This window comes from Rhinopithecus roxellana, chromosome 20 (genome assembly GCF_007565055.1).
Source record: "Rhinopithecus roxellana isolate Shanxi Qingling chromosome 20, ASM756505v1, whole genome shotgun sequence".
Lineage (NCBI taxonomy): Eukaryota > Metazoa > Chordata > Mammalia > Primates > Cercopithecidae > Rhinopithecus > Rhinopithecus roxellana.
Window position 1 is genome coordinate 37541935 of NC_044568.1, and position 13608 is coordinate 37555542.

General features: G+C 36.5%; 1 protein-coding gene across 1 annotated transcript in view; it reads left to right on the forward strand.

Moving 5' to 3' along the window:
• CDH8 (cadherin 8) overlaps window positions 1-13608 on the forward strand; it is a 386466-nt gene that overhangs the window by 178586 nt on the left and 194272 nt on the right. The window contains exon 4 of the mRNA XM_010378203.2: window positions 4216-4335. Coding sequence (XP_010376505.1) covers window positions 4216-4335 — 120 coding nt within the window. The remainder of the gene's footprint in view (window positions 1-4215; window positions 4336-13608) is intronic.

Sequence of the window (13608 nt, forward strand, 5' to 3'; positions counted from 1 at the left end):
ACAATTAGATATGCTCATCATCAGTCTTATAAACTCCAGAGAAAGTATCCTATCTTCCATTTAACAGGAAATAGTTTGCATAACTATGGAGTATGAAAAAAGAATTCTTCACTTTACAAACAAATCTAAATAGTAATTCTTCAAAGTAATTACAATAGAAATTAGTGTCTCTAGGGAGAATGGCTGAAGCTAAATTTTAGAAAGTTTGGTGCACACTACAGGCATTTTTAACTATTATTTTGTATCAAATTGCCTGAAAAGATTTTTAAAAAATGTGTCTCCATTTTATTATTCCATAGATCTGGAAGGGACATTAGGGATCTGTTTTTCAGAGGGTAAAATCTAACACACAGACACGTAGTACTCACTGGTTTAGCATGTTGTTATTTCTGCGATAGGTACCTACATATATTATTTTGTTTAACTCTCACAATAACCTTATTATATTTTGTAGATTTAAATCTGAGGCTAAGACAAGTTAAAGTATTTGCTCAAAGAAACAGATAAGTATTTCAGAAGATGTCAGAACTATTTTATGTTCAAAACTGTTAACTCCAGACTGCTCTGACCAAATGCACCAACCCTGTGCATAACTAAAACAATACGGTTTTTTTTTTTTCAGAAAATATTTGGATATGTTTTTTTCTCTGTGAAGGCATTTCCTAATTTAAGAGTCACCCACTAGAAGGAAATTTTGGTAATAACAGGAAGTTTTGACAATTTGTTCACTTTTCTTTTTCGATTACCTAGGCAGTGACTGGAACTAAATTCTCAGATTTATTAACTTAATGTCATACTGAATATTGCACCTTCACTTATTTTTTTTTCTGATAATGTGTTACTTCATAATGGGGGAACATAATTTCTTCTTAAAAAAATCAAAGTAAATACACTAGACTACAAAACAAAGCAAAAAAAGTTGTTATATGGTCTTCTGCATGAAAGGGACCTCTCTCATAAGTCTCTGAACTCTGTTAGTTCTTTCAGTAACTCTGATGGGTTTTTCTTATTATTCATTATTTTTCTTTAATTTTTGGACTAATGTTAGACTTACAGAAAAGTTGCAAAAATAGTTACCACATGCCCCTGTCTTAGTCTGTCTTGTGCTGCTGATAACAAAATACCTAAATCAGGTTAATTAATAAAGAAAATAATTATTTTCTCACAGTTCTGGAGGTTGGGAAGTCCAAAATCAAGGCACAGCATGTGGTGAAGCCCTTCGTACTGTCGTCTGGAGGGGAGGAACACTGTGTTCTCATATGACGAAAGGTGGAAGGGCAGGAGAGACAAACTCCCTCTGTTAAGCTCTTTTATAAAGGCGCCTAATCAGGCCCTGTGAGGTGGCTCATGCCTGTAATCCCAGCACTTTGGGAGGCAGAGGTGGGTGGATCGCGAGGTCAAGAGATAGAGACCTCCCTGGCTAACATGGTGAAAAGCCATGTCTACTAAAAACACAAAAATTAGCTGGGAGTGTTGGTGCACACTCTAGTCCCAGCTATTCAGGAGGCTGAGGCAGGAGAATCCCCTGAACCTTGGAGGCGGCAGTTGCAGTGAGCCAAGGTCACACCACTGCATTCCAGTCTCGGTGACAGAGCAAGGCTCCATCTCAAAAACAAAAGGGCCTAATCTCTTGTGAGGGAGGTGCCCTCATGGCCCAATCACCTCTTAAAGGCCCCACCTCTTAATATTTTATGTTAGCAACACCTGAATTTTGGAGGAGACACATCCAAACCATAGCAACCCCTCACTCAGTTTACCTTCAGTTTAACACCTTACCACAAAGATCAAAACGGGGAAATTAACATTGATATCCACTTCTATTGTCATTACCCAGTGTTAATGTTTTATCCTCTCTTAATTGAACTGCTGTTGTAACCTCATAACAAGTCTGGTCTCCTAATCTGTGCCTGTACTTCCAATCAAATCTGGAGGCCCTAACAGAGAGAGTGGCCCACAATATGGGTGTGCTCTTTAACTGAAATTTCTTCCCTATTTCCTAGAGGGTACAGCCAGTGCTCCCCATCTTGGCATGAAAATTCCCCTATATTTTCTTCTTAATTTGAATATCCAGGCTTAGCTTTGATGGCAGACTTTTTCTGTCATGTCATCCCTCTTTCTGAATATTTTTTGGCAATTTTATCTCACTATCTTCCTTTTACCTAGAAGGTTTTACTCCCAATTCTTCTGCATCTTATGTAATATTCAAATAGCTACAACTATTGTACTCTCATGTGTTCATTTTTGCTAGCTAGTTGATGAGTTACTTGCATCTGGTGGAATGTGTTACACAAGAGGCATTGAGTGCATATTTTATAACTGCAGATTTTGTAGAACCTCTGAGTCATCATTCTGAGTAGAAATTCCAATTTTACAGGATTATCAACTGCTCAACAAACATTATTATTACCTTTCCACGTTCAAAACACTTCCAAAAGATACTGACTGACAAGATCTTGCTAAAGTTCTACCCTATTCCAGTAAACACTGGCGTATGCTGCTCTCCCCTTAATTGCTGAGCATGTTGATTTCTGACAGCCCAACACTCATACTCCCTGCCGCCATTTTGTAGTTGTCCTCCCCTGAAGGGAGCTGCTTGGGCCAAGACTAAGGCTCCATTCTCAGGGGGCATCTTGCATGCTATAACTGTTTCCTGCTGGAATATAAAAGCCCGGCCCATTTCCTCAATGGGCATGCCATCTCTAGAGCCCTATGGAGTCCAGTGAGGCCTTCATTGTGACTGCATCACATCCCAGATGTTTCTGTCCAATTTTGTCTTTTTCACTCCTCCATAGATATTGATTTAAAACACTCTCCAATGAAAGTTTAGCAAGAAATCTTTATCTCAGAGTCTATTTCCAAGAAAACTAATCTTTAACACCTACCTGCTGTTTCTCATTAAATCATCAGATAATTTATTCACTCACCCATTTATTCAATAAGTAAAGGTATGTTCAATAACCATTATGTTTCCAGCACTTGTTGGATGAAGAAGACATTGGCCCTGATCTCACAGCATGTGATTCTTGTCATTACACCAGACTTTTTCAATTTCTTTCCGTTTTTAGGAGTTCCCAGAACTTCCCATAGTCTCTCACACTACTTGGCCTTTTCTTATGTTTATCTTCCTGCTTAGAATTCCTTCTCCTGGTTAAACTCTACCTTTCTTTAATGATTTAACTCAAAGGCAACCTCTGTTAGAAAAATGTTCCTGATCACCCTGTCTGTTCTGGACTAAGTGAGAGATCTATAATTGGTGCTACTGCATTCAGCTGAATTTCTTTTTCTATTTGTCTGTCCCTTCCCCCTCTTATTGCCCCTCAAACTGTGAGCTTCTTGAATGTAAAGATTTGTTATGTGTGTGTGTGTGTGTGTGTGTGTGCATGTGTGTGTTTATTTACATGTCTGCCAACAATATACTTGGGGAGGCAGGTGGAAGTTTTTTTTTAAAATGGCATGATAATCTATAGAGATGTGGTTGCTCTTTAAATCCAAATGTATAGGTTTGCTCTTTAACTGAAATTTCTTCCCTATTTCCTACAGGGTAAAGTCAATGCTCCCAATCTTGGCATTAAAATTCCCCTATATTTTAATATATATACTCCATAACAGGCAAACTGTATATACTCAATTGTTGAATGAATGAATAAAAAATAGTTTTGAAAAAAAGGTTGTGATTCTGTTATCCATTATGCCTAATTATGTAAGCAACATGATTAGTTGGTGGTTCAGAGCTAATTTTATATTCTGAATAATTAAATAAGATGGGATAAAATATTCTTTTGATATTTCTGTACAGCTTTTTTTCAGCAGCCAATTTTTCCAGGTATGTTTAGTTGTACTTTTGTAAGACGTAAATGTGACATGGTATATTATATTATTAACCTTATATTTCATATTCCTTTGTTAGGATTCCTTTGCGTGTTCCCCAAGCCCACATGCTTCTAATACTTATCTTTAAAATGAAAGCTACAAAGGAATCTTAAATAATACAGATACTAAAAGTATCTTTATATAGTACTCCAGGACTCTTTCTTTTAAAAGACTTAGGTATAGTTGAAGTTATGACAGAGCAGTTCATCTTCATCTTTTCTAAAAAAAATTCTTTTCCTTTTATTCCCTACACATGGATTTCTGTATAAAATACTTGACAAAATGTAGCTCTTGGCAAAGGACAATGTGTTAATTATTATTTTTTTTCTTTCTCTTTTTTATTAGGTACATCTGTCACTAACGTCACTGCAACTGATGCTGATGACCCAGTTTATGGAAACAGTGCAAAACTGGTTTATAGTATACTGGAAGGGCAGCCTTATTTTTCCATTGAGCCTGAAACAGGTTTGTGGCCTAAATTTCAAATTATATTTCCCACATTTTTGCTTCAGGGAGACACTTTTCTCGGGATTTGGATTATGAAATATTATGTCTAAGTATTTCACTGCCTGCATCAATAATATTTGAATATGCAATGTGAGGTACATGGTGAGCCCTAAATCATTTTGATGCTGATCACGACAAATCACAGAGCATTTGTAGGATATCACCTATTTAACACACGGTCTGACACCATTTTTCATCCTGGAATAAAGGGAAGAATGTGCTTATATATCAGACAAACTTAAATAGTAGAATTAAGTAAAAATTCGGTTGCTTACTGGCTGTGTGATACTTGAAAAGTATCTAAGTTGCAATTTGCACATCTGTAAAATGGGTATGGAACGTACTACATAATATTGTGATGAAGATCAGATACAACAATAAATAGCAAACACACAGTGCATGGCATGTGGTAGTCATTCAGTGCACTTTAGATAGTATTACATTTGCTACCAGATTCCTCCTTGTAAAACACAATGCTTATATCTATCCATCAGAGCTTGTATGAAGATATTATTATGGTCAATATTAAATCCAGCTAATACCCTGTGATCTGGTGGCACAGATCTTATAAGCCATGAAGTAAGTTATCAAAGAAACAAACAAACAGCCTTTTTAAACCAGGCTTAAAAAAATAGCTTTATAAAAATAAGTTTTTTTATAAATGAAGATATATGTTTTTAATTGTTAAATTTAACACTATATTAAGAGATCAAATATATTTTGTCTGACTTGTAAATCCTATGAGGTTTTGTTGTAGCACATTTAAAAACTATTATTAAGAACAATTATTGTTTAAAAAGCAATACCTTTTTTGTATCTTCTTCTGTATCCAGTGGTATTACAAATTGGGTCTTTTTGTTCACCATTCCCAGTGCAAAATAGACACTAATTCAGAAAATACCTATTGAACAGTCACCATGTGCCAGGCACTGAACTAAATATAGGGAGAAAAAAATCACAAAGGCTAATTTCAGTCTACAGGTATCTCCCAATCCATTTCAAAAGACAGATATTTTTTCCACCATAAATAAAGTTAGCATGGTAATGTCATTTAAATAATTTGTTTCTTAGGAATAAATTAGTATGAGGTATAATAAAAGCCCGCTACTAAGTGAGAGGATTTGGACAATTTTAAGTCTCAGTGATATAGATTGCTATTTGTTTAATTAACTGTTGTCAGCAACATTTAATATTTACATTTTTACTCAGCATAATGTGTATCTATATCAACACAAACTCATTTTAGTTTTATCACTTCCAATCTGACAGATATCAAAATTGTCTGATTTATATCTTAGAAAGTTTATTTGGCACTATAGTGGATAATGTAATGGAGAGAAATGACACTTGAAGAATTCACATAATCCTTTCTTCATAAATGTTGGGTAAATGAAGTTGAGGTTTTTAAGTAAGGCAGACACAATGCAAATAAAAATAGAAATTAAATTCAATAATCAATAAAAGTCAGACTAAGTTCTTTAGATGAAACATAAATATGTATGAGTGGAATGTAAACATTTTTGGGCAAATGTCTGCAAAATTATGCTTGAGTGTGTTCAAATGAAAGCAGAAAGTGTCAGTTGTCCCTAAGAATCTAAATTAGAGTCTACCTTTGAGGACCTCTCTCTTAAAAAAAAAATAAATAGAGTCTGATACAAGTGTGTGTGTGTTTTAAAGGAGGATATACAAACTATGCAGATACAGATTAAGGACATTGCCGGACGTGTTTTATTAGAAAAATAAGAAAAAAAGAGGCAATGGCTATGAACATCTGGAGTTTAAATTCTGTAAGCATGTGGAAAGCAAATACCCTTTGTGGTGACCAAAAGAGGTGTATTAGTTGGGTCCTTTGGAAAATAGAATGCGGAGACAGAGATAGGAGTGCCAATGGCTTATTAGGGGTCTATGACTGTGAAAAATGAAAGAGGTATGAAGCCGATTTGGGCATGGAAGTTCCTCTTATCGAATACAGATCTTCTACCCATGCAATGAAAGAGGAGAAAAAGCAGTATAAGGCAATGTAGATCTGACAACATCTTGGCCAAACCAATGGGATCCCTGGAGCAAACATTACTCTTAAAAGGAGTCCCGTGTTGCACATTAAATGGCCAGGCTTTAATAAATCCACTATGCTCCGTCATTGGTTGGGATGTGCCTGGGCAGAGCAAGGTCTTGGCTTGGATCCTGAGGTCAATCCTAAAGGTACTTCAGCCACAGGGTCTCAGGTAACTGCATGCAAATCCTTAAATTAATCTTTGGCAGGAAAATCCAAGCGGTGGGTTTCTGTGCCTTCCACAATGTGTGTGTGTGTATATATGTGTGTGTGTGTGTGTGCGCGTGCATAATATATACATATATACATGCATATACACACATATGGGTATGTACCTATATGCACATGTATATGAATATGTGTGTGTATATGCACACATACATGTATATACAGGTATACATGTATATATAAATATATACATCTATTTATGTATATATACAGGTGTATATATATATACATATGTATATGTGTATATATACACATATGTGTACATGAAGAAAACAACTTTTGATTTTATACATTTAGCAAATGTGATGTTAAAAACTATAATATGCAGAATAGCAAGTACTTGGTGAATAAACTAATAGTGGGAATAGTAATATATACATTGATTTTTGAAATGCATGCTATGGATCAAAAACATTAAGAATGGCTACTAATTTTGACCCAAGAATCCAAATTCTAGAAAAAGAAAGAAAATGTCATGGATGAGCAGACTCGTTATCTAAGACCCACACACCTCTGTGAGTGCCTAACAAGATGGTTCTTTACATGAGAGGTCTGTACGTTACTTTAGGAAATGACCCAGCATAGACGGGTTGGAAAATGTTGGCTGAACACCATTACACATCACCACATATGTGGGACCAACCTTCAGTTCCTTTTACACCAGGATTCTGGCATAAGTATCAAGGATCAATCTGTAGTGAAAATAATCAGTATTGTGACAGTGAACACTCCCTCACCAGGTTACATAAGGTAGTCATATTCATACTCTTTATAAAGAAGATTGCCCATTGACCACTATCAGCTCATCTTTGATGTTATCACGTTCTCAATAACAAAAAATAAACCAAGGCATGAGACAATAAATCTTGTATGTATCTTGTTTTATTCATGTCAAGAATGCCAAAAACAGAACTCTGGAATTTGGAACAGATAAGTTCTCCTCTCCCCTTGCTTGTTACATTTCACTTCATGGAATTATTTTCTATTGCCATAACATATCAGAGAGAGCTTCTTCTGTTGTTTCAGTTATCAGCTTAAGAGCACAGAGAGATATGCCGTTTGTTCTTTATTTTCTTCTTTGAGCTTTAACAAAATCAGGGTTATCTTGTTTATTGACTTGTTTATATTTTTAAAGTTAATTACCATGCTAGAGTGCCAGGTCCAGGAAAGAATGGGGATTGTATGATTTGTTGATTTTGCAAATCTATGCATCCCTATGCATAGGTGTCTGGCACCTAGAAGTCCTTCAGTAAGTAGTGAAGGATGGAATGAGGGAAAGAGGGAGGGAAGGAAGGAAGGAAGGAAGGAAGGAAGGAAGGAAGGAAGGAAGGAAGGAAGGAAGGAGGAAAGGAAGGAAGGGCAGAGTCAGGGAGAGCTGGAGGAAGGGAAAGCAGGGAAGGATGTGCAAAAGAAGAGGGAAGGATAAAGGGAAGGAGGAAGAAAGTGCAAATTAATAGAAAGAGAAAACTTGCCACAATTCGTACAGAAGATGTAAGAGGAAACATCTAGGGAATAGAGCTTGGTATCTGGTCTATACTTCTATCTGTTTCTCTGATGGAAAGAACACCATATTAATCTCAGATATGATTGTTTTGTTTGAAATTCATTTAGGACTAACATTCATGCTTTTTCCAAATATCATACTATGTTTTAAGTGTCTAGGCAACACAATGCTATTCTAGTACTTGCAAAAATGAGCCTTGAGACCATAATAAACTCCTGCTTAGATTTGCTTCTAGGTCACACAAGGAGATAGAAGGGTTCTGGGACCACTGGACAAAGAAGAAATGGTTATTAGTATATCTTCCTATTCCAGAGGTCACTGTGATGGTACTACTACTGCTGCTAATAATAACAGCAACAATAGAAAGCCAAATCATAGTGTGTATACAGTCTTTTAGGTTCGACAAAACACTAAACCGAACTGTGGAGTGAAGAATTTCTGTCTCCATTTTGCAAATGACTGAACTGTGTTTCATAGAGAATGAAGTAAAATGTCTTTCTCACCTTTAGATAAATTCCTCTGTCAAATCATAACAGGAAGAATAAAAACAACAGAACAAGAACCTTATTTATTGAACTCTTACTATGTTCTTACCATTGTGCTAGCTGGGTTTGCATACATTAGTGAATTTAATTTAATTTTTTCCACACAATATTTTGAGGTAGGTATTAGTGTCATCTCACTTTTAATGATGAGAGAATCGAGTTTAACTTGCTATGTTTCTTTATATATATATATATATATATATATATTTTTTTTTTTTTTTTTTTTTTTTGAGACGGAGTCTCGCTCTGCCGCCCAGGCTGGAGTGCAGTGGCCCGATCTCAGCTCACTGCAAGCTCCGCCTCCCGGGTTCACGCCATTCTCCTGCCTCAGCCTCCCGAGTAGCTGGGACTACAGGCGCCCGCCACGTCGCCCGGCTAGTTTTTTGTATTTTTTAGTAGAGACGGGGTTTCACCGTGTTAGCCAGGATGGTCTGATCTCCTGACCTCGTGATCCTCCCGTCTCGGCCTCCCAAAGTGCTGGGATTACAGGCTTGAGCCACCGCGCCCGGCCCTGACTTGCTATGTTTCTTGCCCAAGGTATTTGAAGCAGGATTCAAGGTGAATCTGCCTGATCCCATACCTCAAATTTTTGACGTTCTCGCTTGCTCCCACTTAACTTCCAAGCAGTATAGCTCATACCAGGGAATGACACTGGTTTGAAAAGAGACCTAAAGAACTTGGCAGCAGGTTGAGACCTACTCTGTCCATAGGTATAGGAGGCAGTGTAGCATCAGAGAAAACGGAAGGTAGTAGTAATTGTAAAATGAATTGTCATTCTTGTGAATAGTTTTTATTATGGTTCTTCAAAAGGCTGAAAATAGTTATTTTTATTCTAAAAATGTTTTTTTTTCCCCTCCCTGCCACCCAATACCATATGTTTGCTTGTAATATTTTGGGCACAGACAAGGAGAAATGTGGCATTTATTTAAAAGGCACTAATTTGAGGACAGCAGTGAGAAAACAATTGCAGTCTATCCTAGGTGACTGAAGATGGAAAGTCTAAATAAAATGTAAGGCAAGTGAATAATAAATGCTTAATTATCTAAAGAGACCAGGGTAAAGTTTCAGAACAGTCTAAACTTTGCTCCAGGCAAAAGACAGTATGAAAAATGGCCTGCTAAGTTAATTCATTGACCTTTTTTTTTTTTTTTTTTGAAACTCAGACCATATTTCTTCATTGGATACAAATAACATTTTTCTCTGTGGAACCTTTAAAAATGAGCTAAGTGAGAAATACTCCTTGGAAAAAAAAATCCATGTAATGAATGGTTCTTTCTTAGAAAAATCAAGGTAATACATGGAGTCTTCATGGAATGCCTTCATGGAGTTGAGTCCTTTTTGTGCCTTCTGAGTCAAAATGATAAATTGCTTACACACAGGGCCTCCTTTTAATCAGGATTGCATAGATTATAATTTCCACTGCCAAGAGGACTGGCTAAAGAACTTGATTGGTGAAGACATTTGAGAAGGGGTAGGTACTGAGATAAACTCAGGCAGATGAACAATGCTGGGATATACATTTATAGGTGGGAATGTCTTCATATTTCACATTATTCAATACTTAGTCAATATCTACATGTGCCATGTTGTAGGCACTAAGATTGAAATGCTGTGTATGATAAATACTACATATAATATAGGGTTCATGACATAGGGATGGAGGACAATGCCAACTTAGCGAACATGTATGAAGACCAAGAAAGTATTTTTTAGAGTAGTGATAACAGAGAATGTATCCTGAAAAACTAATGGTAGTTTACGAAATGAAAATGTGGGGTAAGGGGAGCTATTAAATAAGGTCTTATGGCATGAGGAAATCAAAGGGCTCATGGGAAAAGATAAATTGGTGATCAGGGTGATATTGAGAAATTAAATACTTTTCACTTCCTCAGTTGTATTAGAAGATTTTACTTGAATAATTTTTCAATATATAATAAACTTGATCTGCAATTTAGAAATTCAAACCTAACTAATTTCTGTCTGACTTTGGATGTGTGCTGTCACTTCTTGTGACTTAAGTACCCAATTTTTATTTTTATTTTATTTTATTATTATTTTTTGTCCCCTCCTAGTCTTATGTTGAAATGTGACCTCCAATGTTGGAAGTGAGGCCCAGTGAGAGGTATTTGGGTCTTGGGGACAGATCCCTTATGAATGATTTGGTGCCCTCCCCTCAGTAATGAGTGAATTCTCATTCTATTAGTTCATGCAAGAGCTGATTGTTTAAAGGAGCCTGGTACCTCCCTCTCTCTTTCTTGCTCCCTCTCTTGCCAAGTGACATGCCTTGTTCCTCCTTCACCTTCTGCCATGAGTAAAAGCTTCCTCACTAGAAGCCGAGCAGATGCTGTATCATGCTTGTAGAGCTTGTAGAGCCATGAGTCAAATAAGCCTCTTTTCTTTGTAAATTACCCAGTCTCAGGTATTCCTTTATAGCAACACAAAATAGGCTAACACAGTAGATAAGTCCATCTGTACATAATTCTTCATTACCCAATTTTTAAAAGCACTGATACTAACACTGTCTTCTAATCATTCATGATATTGAAAAAATATATGTCCCATCTTTTGCTTTTGATCTTCACAAATTAAGGATATCATTAATATCATTACTTTTGCTAGTTTTGTTTGTGTTTAATGAAACAAAATGTGATATTTGTGATAGGACATTTTCACTTAGAAGAACCAAAAGCTTTTGCATTGGTGACAGGTAGAAAAGTCCTTCGGCTGTGTTCCACACAAGCCACCTGTTTTCACTAAAACTGCTGGATTTGGAGTTGAAAGTTTGAAAGGCAGGAGTGACATGCAGTGGAGGGAAGTTTCTTGACCATTGCTGGGAGACTTACATCAAAGGGGACCTAGAACCACTTTCCATGCCAAATGCTGATTGAAAGATGAGGTATCTCTACCAATCCCACAGCTGATTCACTTTACAAAAATCACACACCCCCTTCAAATTATGCCCTCTCGTGAAGTGGGAAGCCAGGAGTGGAGAGGCACAAGGGTGGCTACTTCTGTTACATGTGGAGTCCCTTGTAAGCATCTTGGCATAGCACAGGAGTTCTCCCTGTAAATATTAGGCACAAGGCCAATAGACAGGAGGACTTGGGAGGAAACCAAAGAATGGCTTTTGTCACCTGTGGGGTTTCCTTCTGATGTACTCTTCATCCAATTTCCTTTTTTTTTTTTTTTTAAACACAGTTATGGGCATAGATTTCTATATTTTTGGAGTAAGAAGACAGGCAGGAGATAGGGCTTTCAAACACACACCACACACACATACACACATCCTCAGCAGCTAAAGAGAAGGAAAATAATATCTTATGATTCTATTATTGTTTTAGGTCAAAAGAGAGTATGGAGAAAGACACTTGCCTTTATTATGTTCTTTACATTTCAGATAGAAGAATCAATATTACAATAAAAATTGTAGCCAGCAACAAACTGTGCTTGTGGCCAGTGTCTCCAGTGTCTTTTCTTGTACTCTTAGTTCATCCCTATGTCAAGTAAAGTAGCTATTTTAACATATCTTATTAAAGATGAAGACTATGAAGATCTTTGAGGTTAAATGATATGGCCAATGCCAAACCGGTGTCAAACTCTTGGTATATATAGTTTACCATAAATATTTGTTGGGCAAATTAATGAATTAATACATTGAAGAATGAATAATGAGAATCTAAAGTGACTAATTTTACTTGTACCTAACTTTACATCTCATTGATTTGTCTGAAGTGCCCAAAATAAATGATGGTAATCATGGTGACAAAATGTAATTTTAAGTTTCTAATAGGTGTCTGCTCAACATATACAGATGTATGCCCCCAAGAAATGTCATCCTTCTCCAGGTTTTATGTCTTATTTCGTAGTTAAGAGGACAGCTAGCTGTGCACACACAATGACTTAACAATCATTTATTTTCCCATTTGGTGTCTTCTGTGGGAGATATAATATATGAACTAAGGGCTGAGGTTATAGTAATTGTTTTACGATTATTAAAATAATCCCCCCCAAGCACACAGAACAGTTAAATATACTTGGGTAAGCTTGAAGTGGTATGATGGTTGTGTTACTTGCACCTTTGGACAAATCATTTTTTAAGTTCACAAGGAGCTTTCCAATGCTGATCATAGCTAGAGTCAAAGAAATGTCTATTTGGAGAAACCAAGTTCTGCATATGTGCATGCTGGATAGCAAGACTGTGAACTACACAGCCACCTCAGTATGTAACACCTCATGTCACCCTGGGATGCGTTGGGGTGGGTTTAGGTGGAAGCAAAAGCAAAAATTTATTCCCCAGTGGCATTCGTCCAATGTGAACACACCGGGTAGGATCAGGATTTTTTCTCAGCTTGCTATGTATCATGTCCTTGCAGAATTAAATTGTATATTTGATTCCTATAATGATGTCCTTTTTGACCTTGGAAATCTAGCTCTGAGTTTCATATGACTAGTTCAAAATGATTTGGTGAAGAACAACAAAGGTTTGTTTTCATTAACTTTATAGGAAAACATGTTTATCTAAGGGCATCAAAGATTAACCAATATCCAAGAGATGTTAATTTGTAATAACTCCTTATACACTAAAACTGTGTGTGTGTGTGTGTGTGTGCGTGTAGGATAGATGATAGATATAGACAGACAGACAGATTGATTGAATGATAGATATAGACAGTAATCTTTTATGTTTATTGTTGTAGTTCCCTCCCTCCCATTCCTATAACGTAACTGCATCCTGAGCACTTAAGACTACATTGAATATATTCCTTCAGAAATCTCCAGTGCTCAATAATTGCTTTAAATGTTATGGCAAAAGTAACTTTAGGTGTAACTCCCAAAGAGAAGGATTATCTGATATTCTTGTTTAACAGAGAGTTAAACATCATACGTCTCCACCCACCTCC